The sequence below is a fragment of the Aplidium turbinatum genome, chromosome 3 (genome assembly GCF_918807975.1).
Source record: "Aplidium turbinatum chromosome 3, kaAplTurb1.1, whole genome shotgun sequence".
Classification (NCBI taxonomy): Eukaryota; Metazoa; Chordata; class Ascidiacea; order Aplousobranchia; family Polyclinidae; genus Aplidium; species Aplidium turbinatum.
Genome location: NC_137474.1, coordinates 44,127,861 through 44,148,355, shown reverse-complemented (window position 1 = coordinate 44,148,355; position 20,495 = coordinate 44,127,861). Strand labels below are relative to the sequence as shown.

The window sequence follows — 20,495 nt, the reverse complement described above, 5'->3', positions numbered from 1 at the left end:
GACGTCCAGATTTGCCATCGTATGTTGAAGAAAAAGATGAGTTGGATAGTTATTTGTTAAGATTTGAAAGATATGCTACAATAGCCAAATTGGAGAAGTCGACGTGGGCTACCCAGCTAAGCATGTTATTATCGGGACAAGCTCTTGATGTATATTCAAGACTTTCGCAAGAAGAAGCCATGAACTACGACAGATTGAAGTTAGCTCTGTTAAAGCGATACAATTTTACCGAGCATGGATACCGTCAAAGATTCCGTGAGGCAAAGCCTGAACGACACGAAAGCCCAGGTCAATTTATTGAACGTTTAAGAAACCTTTTGTTAAAATGGTTTGAGCTTTCGGGGGCTGATCAATCATTGGACGGATTGGCAAACCTTATAGTTAAGGAACAATTCACAGATTCATGTTCAAAAGATCTGTCTGTTTATCTAATGGAGAGAAGTCCAAAGACTCTAGAAGAAATAGCCAGTGTGGCGGAACAATACTTAGTTGCTCATGATGAGAAGTTGTCGACTGAAGAAACGTTGTCATGCGATAATGACGAGGAGCAAACAAATAATTTTAAAGGAGGCGCTGTTCCAAGAGAAGTACGTTGTTTTAATTGTAATGGCGTAGGTCATAAGTCTGTTAACTGCCGGAAAAAGACTAATAGAAATCATCAGGAATCGAGGAAGTGGTGCAATCGTTGCAATAGGCAAGGACACGAAGCGAAGGAATGCAAGGACAAGTCGTTCTCCCGATCCAATCAGTCTGGAAAAGATAAAGACACAGAGGACGTTTATCGATGCGGTTGTGCATTAATGATTCCTGAACCCAAGCTTGACGAGGAGAAACCGGATGAAGATGTTTGCGGAAAAATAATACCTGAAGATTACCTGCCAGTAGTGGATGGAAAAGTTGGAAACAAAAAGGTAAAAGTTTTACGTGATTCTGGTTCTACTGGTATAATAGTGAGGAGAGATTTGGTTAAAGACAGTCAATTAACGGGGAAAACTGGCCATGTGACAAAAATAGATACCACTTCAATCCAAGGACCGTTAGCGATGATATCTATCGAAACTCCGTATTGTAGTGGGACTGTGAAAGCGTTATGTTTACAAAACTCTTTAGTTGATCTTATAATCGGAAATGTTATTGAGAGAAATTCTGAAGTTACTTGTTATTCTTGTGGCAAGAATGGTCACTTTGCTCGAGATTGTTCTGCAGATAATCAGCGACGATCTCACGGTCATGGATACAATGAGCGCGAAGAACCGAGGAGAAGAGGCAGGCGACGACCATTTGGAGTTTGCTATAGATGCGGTAGACGCGGACACTTCGCCAGGGAGTGCGTTGCTGACGGCGGACATTCGGAAAATAGACGTAGCCGTGACAACCACTGCTACCGATGTGGGGAGATTGGACACATAGCCAGGAGCTGCTCTTTTGATGAAAAGGCTTGCTACAATTGTCATAAAGAAGGTCATCTCACCAAGGACTGTCCGGAGAGGAGATGTTTCCGATGTAGGAAGATGGGTCATCTCGCTCGCCGATGCACTGAAGATGTTGAGGACGTTGGAGACTTTCGTAGAAAACGTGACTATTGTTTTGAGAAAAGCTATCGTTGGTAGATCATGCAACGATAGACTTATGAGAACTGATTATTGAGTATTATAATTAATTGTTTTATGGTGTGTTTTGTATTGATTGTGTTGTTATATTGTTTGCAACAATATTCTAAGGGGGGGCGTATGTCACAATCAAGGTGCAAATGCCTCGCGATGGCTTGCTTTGTATCTTCAACGAATGTGCTATTTTCATTATGGAATTCTGGTGCGTTGTGTTATTATCGGTTATGACCTGAAGTAACCTCTGATTGAGAAATTTGTATTATGTAACGTATTTCTAGAATCATCTGTAAGCATGCAAATCTAGAAGGTTCTGTTGTTTTTCATGATTTCTGAGCGTCGTTTGTCATGACGTCATAAGGTTGTTTATCAGTAAATGTCCGATTGCGAAATCGTTATTATGTAAGAATCTTCTTGCGAACGTGACCTTCTAGAGACTTCTGTTGTTTACCTTTTAAATGCTACGTGACCGAACGATGGTTCTTTATGATGTAACCTTCTCGAAGTTACTGGACTGAACAGCCAACTATAAATAGTGGTGTAGTTTGTATTTCTGATTATTCTGAGATTATTATTATGGTGATTATTATGATGATTATTATTGAGTTGGTTATGAGAGTTGTGCTATGAGTTGTGGATTGGTAGTTGATGCAGAAATTAGAGTTATTTGAGAAGCCGTTCGTTAAAGTTCTTCAAGAAGTCAGATTATCATTTCGCTAGTAGAATTATTCGACATTTAATTGACTGCTTTTCGGTTGACCCATTAAACTACGTCATTGAACCTTTCCAAGTCTTTTTCCTGGTAAGAGATAGAAAGAAATCGTGACATTCATAGACCTTAGACTTAACCAAATATTTATCTTTGCTGTTGGCGTTTTTACCTGTCGAAAAGTAGACAAAGTAGAAAAATCTCACAACAGAGAAACTTGGCGCCTCATTGCCTCCAACCCTCGACGAGAGGAAGGTACTTAATGATGATGTTTTTACCTGGCGTTTCCATGAAACAGAAGATGCCTTTTTTGTCCAAGTGAATCTTCTGAGGTTTAGCAGTGACGTCATCCGAAGATATTTCCACCGACAGTTGAGTGACGTCAAAACCAGCTGAGGGATGTTCTAGAACTTCTACGTGGCCACAAACTGAAAACGCTCTCGCAATGATGTTCTTAATAAATGCCGTATCGGGTCCGATCCGTATCTACAAATTAATGAAAACATACTTTGTTATTGATTTCTTTTTGACCTGACGAGATTTTAAGTTAAAGTAGAGTAGCCTACTTCACAATGTAGATGCTAACGACCTGTTTTAGCCTGGTGCTGCGAGTTTGCTGCGGTAATATTGAATTGCACTAGCTTTCGGAGCACAGTTCCCTAGTCATGTGCTATGACGAATGGTGTTGCAGTCAGTGAGTCGCTCTTTAACGCGGCTCTTTTGTCTGGCTTGAGGCTTCTGGCTGTTGAGTTTCTGTGTTGTTTGTATTTAAACACCACCAAGGCCCTTTTACTTTTCCTGACTTTAAATGTTCAAAGATTACTTCCTTAACACGAGGATGAGTCAAATTTGAAACTTTTTGATAAAAACGGCCAATTTATCTGCCCAATTATTTGTTGTTGTCATTGTGCAAGAGTGGTCAGATAATCTTATTGACCTGCGGCTCATCACAGTCATTTCAGCAACGCAGTATATTCAGCATTTCATCATGATCTGCGATATATTGGTATTGTATGTAGAATTGTACTGGAAAAGTAAAATAATCTGCACATAGATTGATGCCCTGACAATGTAGCCGAAGACATTAGGAGCCTAATGGAAGCGTAAAATATACTTGAACATTTACCTTTGTTGGTAAAAAATCAAAGTCTTCTTTTTTTATCATCACTTCAAGCACAGCACCTTGGTCGGACGAGCCTGGAAAAGAGAACAGTCTTTAACTTTTTCTTTATTATCCCTTTGATGCAAAGCAAACAGGCTACAGCACGGATTTACACGTTTTAATCAATCTAAGTTTCATGATCAGAATATTCAGTAGTCCTCCACTGTACCATGGTGATTAATTACCGCTAAACCCACCTTTCTGCTTGTGCTTGACAGTGTACAAGCCGATGGCATCCGTAGTGTCATGATGCTGTCCGTTGATAAAGACCTTCGCTCCTGAATACATGAAAAACGAATGCGTCACCAGGAAAAAAATTGTAAAACATAAAGAGCTAGTTTCCAGCATGCTTCGCAATCCAATTCACTTTTTATGTTTAGATAGAAGCTTGTTTTTTCACTTTATCAACTCTTTATTCCGTTGATCAGGTGCCATAGCAGCTGGCAAACGTGTGTATCCACAGTAAAACAATCTGCTTTCGCTATCATTCATGATGAATTTTTTCACATCATCAGCAATTATACATAATATTGCATGCATATAGCTTGCATACTTCTAGTGAACTATTATCATGCAAGAGAAAATCTACTATACATAACAACTTCAAAGTGAAAACAAACCGAAAGAGATTAGGAGAAAAACGTAGAGATCAAGAGTATACGTGAAGAAATATTGAAGCCAAGTCAGTCTCTTGCAACAAAGCCCAGTTGTATAGTTAATTAGTTATACTTAAGTTTCTTGAGTAGTTTTAAATGCAATCTAATACAAGATAGTTACCAACAACGGGAAGGCCATTGTCTGAGCTGAGGACTTTCCCCTGGACAGAATATCCAGTAACTACGAACCCTGTGCCTTCTCCGATGTGCTTGTTGGAGACTTCCAACTTCAGCACTTGAGGTTCAATATCGTACCTGTGTGGTCAGAAAGTTACAAATCTATAGGAGGGCGCCTACGACGAATGCACTTGCATGGTTGTGAAAAATAAAACATAAAACGTTTTGAAAAAAGGTTTTTAACATCCATGGGTAGAAACTAACAATAAAAAAAGACTTAGGTTTAAACCGAAAGTTTTTGTTACACAGCAACGGAAGGAAACTACGACCAACGACTTACGTGGTTGTAGAACTGTAACGATAACCATAATTTTGACAAATTTTGAGAAAAAAAAACAACCTTTAACACACACAGCAACTAAAAATGAAGAAAAATAGCGCTGCCTCGTGGATATTATGGTTTAGTGGAAACATCATTTTAGCTACAACAAAAATTTACATTATCAGCTCAAATGTTGAGTAAGTAATGATATTAGAAAAAAAAAAAAAAAAAAACTTTTACAAAATTTCAACCAATACTCAACTGAGTCCGTTCTCCTTTGTGGTAGGGAATAATGGCGTACTCTGCTGGCGGTAGGTTAGAAAATTCATACTGGCCACTAGACGTCGTTGTACACACAAACACAGGGTAGCCAGGACAGTTGATATTCTGGGCACCCTCTGGCTTTTGTCCCTTGCAACCTGCGATCTAAAATGATAAAAAAAAATTTTTATAAAAACACAAATACCACCCGTTACTTAGCATACAGTGGTCACTGGTCACGTGCGGGTACATTATATAAAATAGGTTACCTCTGCTGTATACTGACAAAACACTCAAGAAAGACTTCGATTAATTTTACAAGTGATTGTTTTGATGTAATGAAACTTAATTTGCACACTAAGAAATGCATAAGAAAATATTTTGATACAATGAAGTCGACTTTTAACACAACACCTAACTTCTCCAGAACCTTCAAAAATAAAACTCTGGCACATAAAAAAGTTTCTCACCGTTTTAGAAAGTTTAGCTTTCGTGAAGAGAAGAAGTTCGACCCCAGTCACAGGCAGGGACTGCGCAGACACTCTCCCTTTGACGTTATACCCGGATATGATCAAATCATCAACACATTTCGTGTTCTTCTCTACCACTACCACCGACGTTTGGTGCTGCATAATGGAAATAATTTGGGCTAAAATTCAGCAATACTCTGGATTGATTTCCAACAAGGTAACTTTAAGAACTTCACAGTGTAGATTCAAACGATCTGTTATAGCCTGATGCTGCGGGTTCTTTTTGGCAATATCAAATTACACTAGCTTTCGGAACACAGTTCCCTAGTCATGTGCTATGACGAATGGTGTTGAAGTCAGTGAGTGGTTTTTTTAAGGTGGCTCTTTTGTTTTAGCTTGAGGCTGCCGGCTGGCTCACGCCTAACAGCACAGAAACTCAACAGCCGGCAGCCTCAAGCTAAACCAAAGAGCCACTTTAAAAAACCACTCACTGACTTCAACACCATTCGTCATAGCACATGACTAGGGAACTGTGTTCCGAAAGCTAGTGTAATTTGATATTGCCAAAAAAAAAAAAAACGCAGCATCAGGCTATAACAGATCGTTTGAATCTACACTGTGAAGTAAGCAACGATCATGCTGCTAAAAGCGAAACTCATTCAACTACATAACTTTAAGAAATTGCTCCTCAAGAAGAGTGTTTTCTCATTTTGTCTGTTGCAATGTCGCATTGCCGCTTTATCTTTTACCCACAAAAGGCTGCAAAAGCTGTGTATTGATCATTCATGTTGACATGTTCTGCATCCTTTCATATTAAGAAGGTGTGATATTGTCGTGAGTGTCTTGACTCTTGATGGATAAGTGCTACCCACGATGTCCATAAACCGATGGAAAGATAAAAAAGATTATATGTATAATCAATTCATCACAGAAACCCGATTGTTATGGTCAAATATAGCCTTGGTTAATCAAAGTGATTGACAAGAAATGCTAACAATGCAAAAAAAACCGACATACTTTGTCAAAAGAAAACGTTGGATAATTGGCGATGACTTGGTAGGAGCCAGGCAGAACCCCTGCAAACACAAAGGAACCCCCATTTACGGACTTGGTGGTTCCAACAACTTTTCCAGTTCTGTCAGACTTTAGTTCAATAATGACACCTTCAGGCCCACTAGCCGTGGGTGAAACACTTGAAACCTGCAAATTAAGATTTGCAATCGATTGTATCATGCTAGATTTGCATTATATTTTTCAAATACTTTCTGATAAAAGTGTTTAATTTTGAGTAACATAGCATGCAAAGAAATAGGTATGAAGAAAACAATGTTAAGTACGGTATACCTGAATAGTGAATATTACAACAAAACTATGCATGCCACATATAAAAAATCATGTATTTATGTGCATTATATGTAGTACAGTAGTAAAATTCAACACTATGCTGTATTCTATCATGATGTCTAAACGCAAGACAAAACCTTCACCTACAAATAAATAGCAAAATAAATATAAAAAAATTTTCATATGTGAGAATATGTGGTCCGAGACAGGCTTTCATTTCAGGTCGGCGCCAGAAATGTAGTGTAAACGTTGCACAAATTGTAATAAAAATACATGAATTGTGAAAGCTTTGCCCAGTCCGACCCCGATACGTATATTTGGCTAAGCAGTATGATAAGTTGCATACCGCTGGTGCAAAGCATTTTGCTCAAAAAAAAAATCGAATATTAAACCTTTCAATTCAGAGTTCAATGTCCTGCTAGTTCACCAATCACCATATTCAAACAACATATATAATAGCTTAAAAATTATCTGAACAGCTTCCAAGTTAACTTATATACCTTTTTTGCCAAGCTCTGGGCACATTGGGAAAGGTATTACTGTACCCTTACAAAAAGAATGATATGACAATAACATCTTAACACCATACCTTTCCAGATACAGTGAATCCTTTAAACAAAAAGTTGATATCTTTCCCCTTGCTGCAGTCATCAGTCATTCCGTCCACATTCAAAACCACAGACATTGGCTCTGAGTAGCAACAAAATTACTCATGAAAGCAAGAAAATCCATACATTTCATAAAAATCTATATCAGCTAGTGCAAGACTGTAGGGTGTCGAAAGTGTTAAATAACTCATACATATCTCCATGTACAAACATATCAGACCAAAACTTCAATTCACTTAACTTCTGACTATCTTGATAAGGTGCAAGTGGTTTGAGTCGTGCAGTAAATTTTGCTTAATTGGGTAATTGATAAGCAGTAAAATCCATTACGAAACTTTGCAACTGTCAATCGTTTGATTAAAACGCTGAATGTAGTTTAAAATATAAAGATATTATTCTCACCAAAGAGCCATCCTTTTGGTGGATCAATCTTCAAGATAAAGTTACCCTACAAAATATGAATAAAGTGATGCAATGCATTAAACAAATTTTTATCATGCAATTTTTGCCATAATGGTTTATCAAAAGCGGAATGGCCCGTTTCGGTGAGTTCGATCCCCTAATGGGGGATTTTTTCAATTTTTTTTTTTAAATTATCGGGTACCGTAGCCTAACTATCATTGCCGTTTTAGGGTTAGGGGTTAGGAACTCACCGAATCGGACTCACCGAATAGTAGCAGTCCCATCAAAAGCATATATATATATATATAATATATATATCCCAATTTCTAATTGCATTGCAAATTAACAATATGGGTGGCAAACACACACCTCTAAGAATTAACTGATTATGGAGTTGTGAAAGTTAGAAGCCATCCAGTACTGTGACACTTTTTTTTATAGCATAAATGAGTGACTTAAGTACGTATATATAACTTAAACAATAAAAAATCATATATCAATAAAACCTTCTCAACAAAAGGTATCATGAAGTATCCGTTGTTAGGTGCACATTCTGTTTGATGTTTCAGCATTCCTTCAGATGTAAATAGCTGGATCTAAGATAAACATAAAGTTTTATGCCAACAAAATTTACTTCTAAACAATACTACATCAAATATATATATATATAATACTTGAGATATTGTGGTATATATCATACATTGCAAAATTGTAGTGTAAAGATGATATCGTAAGTAAAAAGGATTGTACCGGTAGCCTTATAAAATTATAGTCAAGTGAGGTAAAAAAAATAGTGGGGATATTGGGGTAAAAAAACACTTATATACCATCTCACATCTAAAATGAGTAGATATTCACTCAACTTTTTTAGTGTCTGTTTATGTGGTCTCTGATGATTACTTTGAGGGGTAGAGGAAAAAGTTTGGATTTGACAAAGAAGAGATATATGTTAAATAGAGTAAATATGGCCAGCAAAGGGTGCAAATAAAGGTTCGGAGTCCAAAACTCAAGTTTATTCAAGGTTTTTGCTAAATTTTAGTGATAGGTAGTATGAATGTTTTAATGTTATATTATGAGTACTATGTTGTGAGGCTACTAGATGCAACAAAGACAGGGGGCTCCAAATATTTGTGTAAATTATTATTAAGGTGTTTTTTTTACCCCAATAAAATTCATTGATTTGGGGTTAAAAAAAACAGTGCATTTTATGGAATGTTTTGGCTTTGTATTGGTGTTATGTCAATGTCAACTGCCAAGCAGTATATCACCAAAAAATGAAAAAACAAACTTCTGGATGCATCAGTGCCAATGTATGCATGTGCTATGCACAATCAATTGATGTTTGTTGGAATTGGGGGTCCAAGGTTAAGGTCTAGTGTTGTGGGTTAGTCGATCAATAGCGCAGACTGAGAGTACAGAGTGATCCATCGATCAATAGTCTACAACACATTCAATCATACATACACAAACTGTTCTTTGATTGCCTGTCTGTTGTTTTTTAGTTGTATGTTTATTCACAAACTGCTGGTTGAATTTTTTGGATTCACGATCCGAGAAATTTAATTGCCCACTTGCATGTTCAAACTAGAGCTGCAGATAAAATTCAGGATGGCGTGCATAAGTATACTAGACACAATTTTTTGTCTTGCTGCTGTTTTTATTACAGAAATGAGACTTTGTGATTTCACAATGTGTATTTTAATGAAAAGTGCATACAAAAATTGTGGGCAAAATCGTTTACATCATCATCATGACCAATCCGGTAGGTTTCGACTATGGGTTTAGCATCTCCCATAGTCCTTGATATATGAGTTACACATTATACACAAAGCTTCTTTCTTCTGGTGGAGAATCATTCACACTACATATGAAATCCATAGCAAAACATATGAAATCAATAAAATAATAATAAAGGAGAAGAAGCTGCTATACTAACAGGTGTTTTTTTTTACCCCATGAAAATTTTTTTTACCCCAAAGCTGGGGTAAAAAAAAATTCAGGTATTTTGTGCATAATTCTCAAACCAGTTAATGGATTTAAAAAATTTCATTGGGGGATAATAGACATACATGGTCTGTATATTGTGACCAACTTTAGTGCGGGCCTCGAAATTCACGGCGAACACGGCGGTCATGTCCGCCGTCACAGCATGCGATGTTCGCGGGAAGTATATACCATCTAGATCGGTCATATTTGTCCGCCGAGAAATAACATAGGAACTACCGCGATACAAATCGTCATTGCATAGCACGAACAATTGCTGCGAGAATATAATTTCCCATACGTCTAGAAAATGTGAATACTGTATCTTTTAGCTTCCATTGAAGCATGAAAACTTTCGATTTTTACGTTGCTTCAACGATTGATGACATTGAATCAGCGTAACAAAGGTGAATTCTTTGCTAAGAATCGATGGGAGTACTGGTAACCTACTTCTACACTAATCACGCGCAACTTAGTTCAAGTTACGTCACAAGTCTGGCTTTGATCTCCGAGTAATATTGATAAGGTAAGGTTGGTTACAAAATTAGATTATGCGAGTAGGCTATTACCGCAAAATGCAGCAAAATTTGTTAAGTTTTGGTACTACAGTAAGAAAGAAAAGGCCCAAGGAAAATTCACTTTCGCTCACATGACACCCAAAAATACTCCTAAAGAAAAAAGCCTAGTGAAACTTTGCACAGTAGAAAATAGTAACGTAAGTGTAGAAGTTTTCCGACTCGTGCCCAGAGCATTGTGACGCAAGAAGCCACATGGCCTCGTTCAGAGGAAGTTAATCATTTTAGCGGCGTACCGGTATTAAGCCGCTACACGGCGCATTGACTCTTCAGGCGCACGTCGTTGATATGGTGAAAGCCTTTCAGAGTGACTTAGCTGAAATTTTAAAAAGCCTTCTAAATCGTAGCTATAGTTCTCAAATGGCAAAGAATTATCAAGATAAAGTGATTAAGCATGACAATCGACGCTAAAACTGGTGTGTCTGCCGTGAGACTTAATTTGTCCGCCGAGATAGCTGCTCAGACCGGACACGTTTGTCCGCCATCAACAAAAACGAATTTCGAGGCCTGTTAGTGGTCATACTTGATAAGCTAAAAAATCTAGAACAACCTTTCTGAAAAAAATTTTTTTTTACCCCGCTTGACTAGGCCTATAGGGTTGCCAGATTTTTCCCCTCAAAATAGTGAACATTTTGAAAGCGCGCGACCGCATCCTCAAAGTTCTCAAAGCAGTGGCGTAGCCAGGAATTGTGAAAGGGTGTTGACGGCCGGCGGGCGAAGCCCGACGGCGTCTTCGCCGAAGACGACACCGAGTGGCGGGGGGTCTCCCCCAGAAAATTTTGAAAAATGACTTTGAATTTGGTGCATTCTGAGAGCATTTTCAACAAACGTGTGGGTATAAATATTCCTGTAAAATGGTGCTGTCTGGTGGCATAACAAAAGGATAAAATCATGTTTTCTTGGGCATTTTTCGGTAATAGAGTTATGTCTCTATGTTTTCTTGTTGCTAATTCCTGGCTGAGATATTTGAATGTTTGGTATTGGTAAAACTCGCTCTTTTAATGCAGTTTTGTTTAAAATTAGGCAAACTTTGTTTTAAAGACATAGAGACTGAAAGCATCATTCTCAATATAGTGACGTCACACGCGTGTCAAAGGTGGTTGTAACCCCCAAAACCCCCTTCTTGACTACGCCACTGTCTCAAACACATGCCAAAGCCCAAAATACGCGCAATTGCACCCTCTAACGCATGCCACACGCCTAAATGAGTGCAACCACGCCCAAATATGCAAAGAATTATTGCATAAATAATATGCAAAAATTGTTGCAATACAATATGTGATGTTGTCTGACACAACAGTTTGGTTCATAAGTGATACCACAGATGAAAATTAATAAAATTTTACTTTCTTGATCTTCTTTAGCAAGTATAGTGCTCTACTTATCACAGGTTGAATCCAGGTAATTGGCTATAGCTAGTATCTTGCAGTGTAGGCCTACACAGCATATACCTACGGTACTGATGCTAAAATGGCAAGAAAAGAGACTCACGATTAGAAGCGCTAATTAGAACATTCCTACTTGCTTATGTAACTTAGTTTACTTATCATACTTTTCATGCGACTGCTGCCTTCAATAAAGGTTTGTTTACAGAAATTTGTTCTTTAAATTCTAAGCAGCTAAAAGGTATATATGTTAAAGAATACACAAAATTCACTTTTAACAGAATAAACAGCTAAACGGTTTCGCTCAGTGGCGTAGCCAGGAATTTTTAAAGGGGGGGGGGGGTTTGACGGCCGTCGGGCGAAGCCCGATAGCTTCTTCGCCAAAGGCGACACCGAGCGGCGGGGGTCTGGAGGACCTCCCCCAGAAAATTTTGAAAAATTACTTTGAATTTAGTGCATTCTGAGAGGATTTTCAACAAAAAATATGGGTATAAATATTCCTGTAAAATGGTGCTGTCCGGTGGCATATCAAAAGGATAAGAACACGTTTTCATGGGCAGTTTTCGGTAATAAAGCTCAGTCTCTATGATTTCTTGTTGCTAATTCCCAGCTGGGATATTTGAATGTTTGGTATTGGCAAAACTCGCTCTTTTAATGCAGTTTTGTTTAAAATTAGGAAAACTTTGTTTTGAGGCATAGAGACTGAAAGCATCATTCTCAATGTCATGACGTCACACGCGTGACAAAGGGGGGTTGTAACCCCCAACCCCCCCCCCCCTGGCTACGCCACTGGTTTCGCTCATTTGTCCATATGTTACCCATAACACTGAAAATTCTCTCAACATTGGCATTAGATACAGGGATAGACATTGCATACTGAACAAATTTTAACAATTTAGGTGCAGTTTCTTTCTGAAAGAAGTTAGTCCACTTTTCCAGCGATGATCTTAACTTATTAGCCGCATCACACATGATTAAGTAGCTGGCCTACACAGTCTATAAACAAGCAGTTAAATGGCCAAACTTCCAGGCTGTTAGTGCTCAGGCTAGTGGCTTTCAGTTTGTCAGCTACCTAGGTTGTACAGTGTACACTCCACTGTTGGACTTCGTGCTGGACAAGCCTGGCTTTGGCGAAATTACACTGGGGTAGCATATGAGGGGTTTTTCCTTAAAGCACCAGACTCATGTGCTTTTACTCTCTAAGCAGCAGAAGTGTATAGTCACTGGTTAATCCATGGCTATTGGCTAAAATATATTGACAGAATTGTAGACAAAAATTAATTGTCAAAATAGTGAACATGTTCACTATCACTATTAGCAAAATAGTTTACAGTGAACATTTTCTTAAAATAGTGATTTGTTCACTAAAATAGTGAACATCTGGCAACCCTATAGTCCTATATGGGTTTACCTCACAATGTTATCGTACACGATGTAACAGCAAATCACCTCAATCTTTGAAAAGTCAATTGCAACTTCTGATTTTACAAATCCTCCACATCCCAGTATATCATCAGAATGCGCTGTTTTCATCATAAATAGAACAAGAAGAAAGATTGTTCCTCCATACGTCATTATGTTACAAGCAATTGTGACTATATGATACCTAATAGACTAAATAATGACCAGGTAATGCAAAATATCAATATAAACAATCTTAACAATTATTGTTTACATTTCATACGTACTATATAGCCTGGGTCTGCTACTATTCGGCGAGTCCGATTCGGCGAGTCCGATTCGACTAGTCCGATTCGGCGAGTTCCCTATTCGGCGAGAGCCCTTTTCGGCGAGTGCCCTATTCGGCGAGTTTTTGAAATTTTTGAAAGGAAATTATCGGGTACGTAGCCTAATTATAATTGCCGTTTTTACATCGTTTTAACGTCGCTAAACGTTGAAATCGTGCAGAAAGGAATAAAAAGAAAATGTTTGAACTATTAAATTAAAATTCGTCATGTCAGTTCAGTTGTTTTTATTTCTGACCATCATATGAAAAACAATACACGTCAACATAGCAAAGGTAGAAGCGACAAAACGCGAACGTTAAAACGTGCTTGAATTCGTCATGTCTCAGTTCAGTTGTTGTTCTTTCTGATCATGATATCAAAAACAATACACGTCAACATAGCAAAGGTGTAGAAAAAGGTAGAAGCGACAAAACGCGAACGTTAAAACGTGCTTGTGACCGAAGTAAGTTATTCAGTTGAAAGAAATTTGGCACGGTCGCAACACTTTCAGAAAAATTTAAGATATGAAGGAAAAATAAAACAAAGAAAATGTTACAAAAAAAAAAAAAATAGATCATGTTTATGTCTACAAGTTAGTACTTTTGAATAGTTAAAATGATTAGTTTGGACCAACAAATGTGTGGCCTACAGCTTGGATTGAAAGGAAATTATCGGGTATCGTAGCCTAGTTATCCCAACCAGCAAAAAATTGTTCCAAGAACACAGTTCATTTTTATATTGTAGTAGCAGAATGAAAAGGCTAAACAAATGTGTGGCCTATCGTGTTAACGTCGCTAAACGTTGAAATCGTGTAGAAAAGGGAGCTTTTGCTGACTAGGATACTTTGAAACTGAGAAACATTCACAGAAGCTCTACGATTTGTTCCAAGAACCCATTTAGCATAACATTTCATTTGTACATTGATTCAACGTCTGAATACATTATCTTAAAAATGCAACGTATCGTAGGGCTTCTGTGTTTCTCAGTTTCAACGTATCCTAGTCAGCAAAAGCACCCTTTTCTACACGATTTCAACGTTTATCGACGTTAAAACGATAGGCCACACATTTGGTTAGCCTTTTCATTCTGTTACTACAATGTAAAAATGAACTGTTTGGCTAACTGGGTTCTTGGAACAAATTTTTGCTGGTCGGGATAACTAGGCTACGGTAGCCTACCCGATAATTTCCTTTCAATCTAAGCTGTAGGAGTGTAGGTCACACATTTGTTGATCCAAACTAATCATTTTAACCATAGGCGCCTACGCCGTGGGGGCCAGGCCCCCACGCATATTTCCGCGTGGGAGCAACTTTTTATGCTGCATTGATACATAAAACAATAGATGAACTAGCGACCGGCAGCAGGAAAACATTTTTAAATGCAAACCGCAACAGTTTCGCAGTAAATAATCACTAGAACGAGTAGCGATGCTACAATCCCACCCCAGACAAAAAATCTGTCATTTTTACGTTGATTTAACGTCTGCAGACGTTGAATCAATGTAAAATAGACTGATTTTGCTGCCTGTGACATAGCAAAAATCTACCATTTTGCGTCGATTCAATGTCATCAGATGTTGAATGCACCCAAAAACAACATAATTTGCTACGTTGACGCAGCGTGCGTTTAACTTAATGCGCTTGCAAACAGCCTCGCTGTCGCTTTCAAAAGTCGAAACCTCTGCAGAGAATTGTCGCGGCAGTGAATCGGTTGCTGTGAAAATGAACTTGAAGTCTCGGCCCGAGGTTACCACTAACCAACGTAACAAGGGCTGGTACAAACCGCACCGCCCACAGTCGCACAAGCGGCATAATCAACACAACAACGGACTCGCGCAAACTGCATGGCGCACACACGTCCGTTGCCATAGAAACCCGATCAAAGGCGGGGAATATGCGCATCTTTTGTTTCATCTGCAACACGAAAACGGGCGTATTACAGCGAATTGAAACTTGAAAGCTGGTCAGCCATAAGTTGCGATATTGTAGTGAAAATGGAGCAATATCAAGTCGAAAACTTAATCAAACGTCTCTCTGTAACTATTTTTCAAGGGCTGTTTACCGATGTCAGCAACTTTTAAATTTATTAAAGGTGACGTGCTGTTGAATTGCTGTAAACATGAATGATTTTGCTTTCAACAGGTATATTTTCAAGCATATGATCAAGTTAGTATTTTCATTCCATTTACAGTATACCTTTTAGTAAACCTTTTCGTCTCTTGTTTCATGCTAATAAATCTAGTTCGTTGCTAAACTTTATGTTGCGCTTAGCTTAAAGAGTCGCAGTCCATCAACCGCTAGCCAAGGCAGACGCATAGCATGTGTTTTGGTCGAGTTTTGTTTATAATAATTAACGGTAGGTCGAACGTAGTGATAACTCCGAGTGTGGCAATAAAAGCAATCCTAGTGTGACGACATAATTATGTCATCCATCTGCGTGACATTTTGCTGAATTTACGTTGCTGCTGATGAAACACGCTTTCGCCCCCACGGCCAAAAAAATAGTTAGGCGCCTATGATTTTAACTATTCAAAAGTACGAACTTATAGACATAAACATTATTTTTTTTTGTAACATTTTCTTTGTTTTATTTTTCCTTCATATCTTAAATTTTTCTGAAGGTGATGCAACCTTGCCAAATTTCTTTCAACTCAATAACTTACTTCGGTCACAAGCACGTTTTAACGTTCGCGTTTTGTCGCTTCTACCTTTGCTATGTTGACGTTTATTGTTTTTGATATGATGGTCAAAAATAAAAATAACTGAACTGACATGACGAATTCAAACACGTTTTAACGTTCGCGTTTTGTCGCTTCTACCTTTGCTATGTTGACGTGTATTGTTTTTGATATGATGGTCAAAAATAAAAATAACTGAACTGACATGACGAATTTTAATTTAATAGTTCAAACATTTTATTTTTATTCCTTTCTGCACGATTTCAACGTTTAGCGACGTTAAAACGATGTAAAAACGGCAATTGCAATTAGGCTACGGTACCCGATAATTTCCTTTTAAAAATTTCAAAAACTCGCCGAATAGGGCACTCGCCGAAAAAGGCTCTCGCCGAATAGGGAACTCGCCGAATCGGACTAGTCGAATCGGACTCGCCGAATCGGACTCGCCGAAACGGGCCATTCCGATATAGCCTAGGGTATAACGGGGTAATTCCGGACAAAATTTCCGTTTTCGGATTACCATTGCTCACGTGTTGCTTTTAAATCCACCCCAATGCAAATTTAAGACATTCACGCATATGTTAATAGTATGCTACAGCAATTTTCTAAAATTATTTTAAGATGGCCACAAGATGAGGCCTACTTTTCCAGTGTCTAACTGTCCGGAATTACCTCGTCTGTGGGGTAATTCCGGACATGCACACTTTTAATGCAAAAAACAGAATTTCCCCGTAGCCCTACCGTTACAGATAATTTCAGACAGCACAGAAACTTTATTTTTTCAGTATTTTACCACATTTGGCGCTCGAAAGCTAAATTATATGTATATAAAAAAGGAACATTTTGCTCACTCTGAAAAAGATTGTGTTTGAATGTTTTTTTATCCTCGGAGTTGGGGAAGTCACTTTATGGACGCATTAATGTATTTTGTTTGCGTTGTGTTGTTTACTTACTTTGTTATTTTGTATTTATGTGTGCATTTATTCTTTATACTTCTGTTTTGAAATAAAATAAACTGATAATACGATTAGAACAGGAATTACCCTAGGCTGTCCGGAATTACCCCATGTCCGGAATTACCCCATTATACCCTATACAAAATGCAAGTGATAGCCTAGTATACTACACACTGCTTTGAGTAGACCAAAATATATTTTTACGTTTTGTCTAATCATGATGGAATCAGGACGGCAGAGAAACTGAATGACCGTAAGTGGTCGATCATTTAGTCAGTCACCGCCGACAACAATGAATCAAATTGCACATTCATACACAAACAAGCCCACTACTTCACAACAAGAAAAAATAGGCTTTTGCCCAAGCAAAGGTTAGGCTAGCCTATCTCTTAAAAAAATGTTTTCAACTATTTTCGATACAGTTTTGAAATTTTCACCAGGGTTGTAGAATCGGGCAATAAATATATGACTCTGACTCCTCAAGTGATTTATAACTGGCCGACTCCGGACACATCAAAATCTCTCCTACTCAACAGCCCTAATTTATACCTTCTACAGTACTCTACCAGTAAACCAACTTCCTTGTACTGCTGTGGCAAGTTTTAATATATACTGGTTTTAAATTTTCAGATTCTAGAATTTTTTCCATTTTGTTCCTAAATCCTTGAAATCACCACATTTAGACAAAATTCTTCATCTGTCAACTCATTAAAACCACACCTCAATCTGATTCCCTCATAGTCAATTCTTTGAGTTTGGTCTGCTGCTGCTGAAGGCTGAAAATGTTTTAATTTAGGTTAATGAAACATTCAAACTAAACACCCTGACGCCTGTCCTGACACAGCTTCATTGATCTTCATGGCATTTTTCCAGTGATGCCACGTTGTTTTTTGAAAACAAGCAAGAGAATCTCAAAAGCAAGCCCAAACAACCAAATCAATACAAAAACAAGCCCAATAATTTATATCCAATACAAATTATCAGAAATCACGCATTTTAGCAGTTTAAAATTTTCAATACAACCTTTGCAGTCCATTCATCACGTTTATTTCAAGAATGAGATTTGTTCACGCCATTCCAAGCGATAATTATATATTGAAAAGGAGGGATACAATGTTGACTACAATAAAAACCTTGCAATTTTAGTGCCAATAACAAGTTAAAAAACTTTGACAGGAAAAAAACAAGGCCAAAAACAAACAACCCGCACATTCAAAAAAAAAATGCAAACTCGAAAAAAACAAGCCCAAACTTGCGGGAAAACCGCAACGTTGGCAACACTGCATTCTGCGTTCTGTTACAAGTCAGGGTTGCCATGATATTTTTTTTAAAAACATGCAAGTAAAAAAATAAGAATGCCACCGATGTCGTCCCCTGGACACGTCGTCCCCCCGATGTCGTCCCCTGCCGATGTCGTCCCATGTCGATGTCGTCCCTGTTGCCAGATGTTCAACTTTTTTTGTCCATTTAAATCAGGGGTGTCCAACCTTTTTGGCCAAAGGGCCACATGTAGTTTACGAATGGTTGCGCGGGCCACTTGAGTATTTACTGCTAATTTGTAATCTTAAAAATGACTGTCTGATAATTTCTAATTAAAACCCTCAAACCCAAATTCTAATCTTAGAAATGTGTTTGTACATTTTATGGGTTAGAGAGAGAGAGAGAGAGAAACCTTTTATTTTGTCTGTTGCGAGAAAAGTATACGGTACAAAATATAGACAATGCAAATAAAATAGCACCATAACTAGAATCTACAACAGACAGGAAGCAGCGAAAGACTATATTAGTCATCGAGTCAGCTGCTTCCCGTGTTTTTAATGTGACAAATGTCAAACATCGGCATTACGTTGAAACCAAAATATGCGTTAAAATAGGATAAGCTTAAGTTCCGTAAAAAATGAAAACAAAAAGTTGTTTACTGCTGCGACAGTCAAGTGAATTGCTGTGATTTTATTCAAATATCAAAAAATATCATGCCCTACAAAAGTAGTAAGGTATGAGAAAAAAAACAAACAAAAAACTATGCATAAACAACAACTTCTAACTGCTAGCATAAAAGACGAAACAGAAACACTAAAAGTAGGCCTAATCATAGTATATAACTTTAAACCTTAACAAAATCAGTCAGTTTATAGGCCGACTTGAATACAGTTAATAAGATGACAGCCGTTAATAAATAGTACTTAGCACTAGTTCGTGAGTAGTAGACCTAGGTCTACGTAGTATCAACAATGTTCAATCCGAAAAATTTGCGATAACACTCGTCAATGTTGTGGCAATAAAAACAGTCACAGACAAAGTTTTTTCATATAATAAATTTTACATTTTTTTGTGAAAGTTTTTACACTCGTAGCCCCTACTACTTCAGAAGGTAAATCATTCCATATTTTTGGGCCTAAGAATTTCAAACTGCCTTGGCCTTTTCTTGAGCTGACACTACGTAAGTGAAAGTTATTTTTTTGAGAAGCTCTAGTGCCATGGCAATGTACTTCAGTAATTTCCTTAAAGTAAGGCTAGCCTATAAGAAGAGTGAAGTTATATAAGAAGAGTGAAGTTGGTTTTAAAGTGGTTTAAGGTTTTTAGTTGAAAGCAAGCCAGCAGCAAAGCGTAAAAAATGTCAAATTGGCAATTGACCCTTCCGATGTTGCCGGAACAGCGGAGTTGCGCATCCCGTAATGTATTGTCCGGCTGTCCCTAGGTTCATCCACGAAAAACTTGCTTGCACAAGTAAGTGCTGCCGAATAATGATGTCACGAAAACTGCCAATCTATGAATCCTCTGATCTTTTTATTAAGAAACAATTTTTTTTGTAAAATTCTAGCAATAGAAAGTTTTGAACTTCTCTCGCTAAAAGCAAGAAATATTGCTGATTGACTGACTCTTGAAGCACCAGTACTATTGTGTGGAAAAGGGTGGACGTAACAATGTGGAAAATGTGATGCGTAACAATGTGCATTGTGATACAATAAAATTAACTTGAACAGTTGCGCACCCCATGCACTAGGTTAGGGATTATAGAGTAGGCTAATAGAGAAAGAAAGCAAACAGTAAATGCCAATTTATCGGAATGTAAGTTCGCCATAAATTACGTTGGCGATTGAGTTGATTATATAATATATGTCATTTCGAAAAATATCACACGGGCCACTCAGAACCTTCTCGCGGGCCACATGTGGCCCGCGGGCCACGGGTTGGACGCCCCTGATTTAAATGTAGGTAAAAATTATGGTTGTTTAAAACGTACTTTTTCAAATCAAAACGAAATTTTTGCTACCTTTTTCTTTTGTTGGTTTTGTTCCTGTACTCTATTGTTAAATTTATCATTACTGCTTTACTTGTTACAATATTGTTCAACTCAACTTGACTTCTACAAAGAAAAATGAAATTGAATTGAAAACAAAAAAAATCTTTCTTGCTGTGTTCTGATTCCTCATGAACTTGCGCATTGCTTTTTCGTCTGAAGAACATGGATTTCATGTTCCTGCAATGAACAGTCGGAAGCCGTGGCCGAGTGGTTAGCGCGTTGGGCTCGCA

The 20,495-nt window shown here is 37.9% G+C and overlaps 1 protein-coding gene across 1 annotated transcript in view; it reads right to left on the bottom strand.

Annotated features, from left to right (window-relative positions):
* LOC145767614 (BOS complex subunit NOMO1-like) overlaps positions 1–13,180 on the bottom strand; it is a 33,578-nt gene extending 20,398 nt beyond the window's left edge. The window contains exons 1-11 of the mRNA XM_082579466.1: positions 13,051–13,180; positions 8,165–8,254; positions 7,659–7,704; positions 7,238–7,338; positions 6,322–6,504; positions 5,305–5,460; positions 4,836–4,999; positions 4,256–4,389; positions 3,676–3,756; positions 3,443–3,513; positions 2,595–2,802 (exon numbers count right to left, since the gene is read on the bottom strand). Of these exons, the coding sequence (XP_082435592.1) occupies positions 2,595–2,802; positions 3,443–3,513; positions 3,676–3,756; positions 4,256–4,389; positions 4,836–4,999; positions 5,305–5,460; positions 6,322–6,504; positions 7,238–7,338; positions 7,659–7,704; positions 8,165–8,254; positions 13,051–13,176 (1,360 nt within the window). The 5' untranslated portion in view covers positions 13,177–13,180. The remainder of the gene's footprint in view (positions 1–2,594; positions 2,803–3,442; positions 3,514–3,675; positions 3,757–4,255; positions 4,390–4,835; positions 5,000–5,304; positions 5,461–6,321; positions 6,505–7,237; positions 7,339–7,658; positions 7,705–8,164; positions 8,255–13,050) is intronic.
* Positions 13,181–20,495: the final 7,315 nt, after the last annotated feature.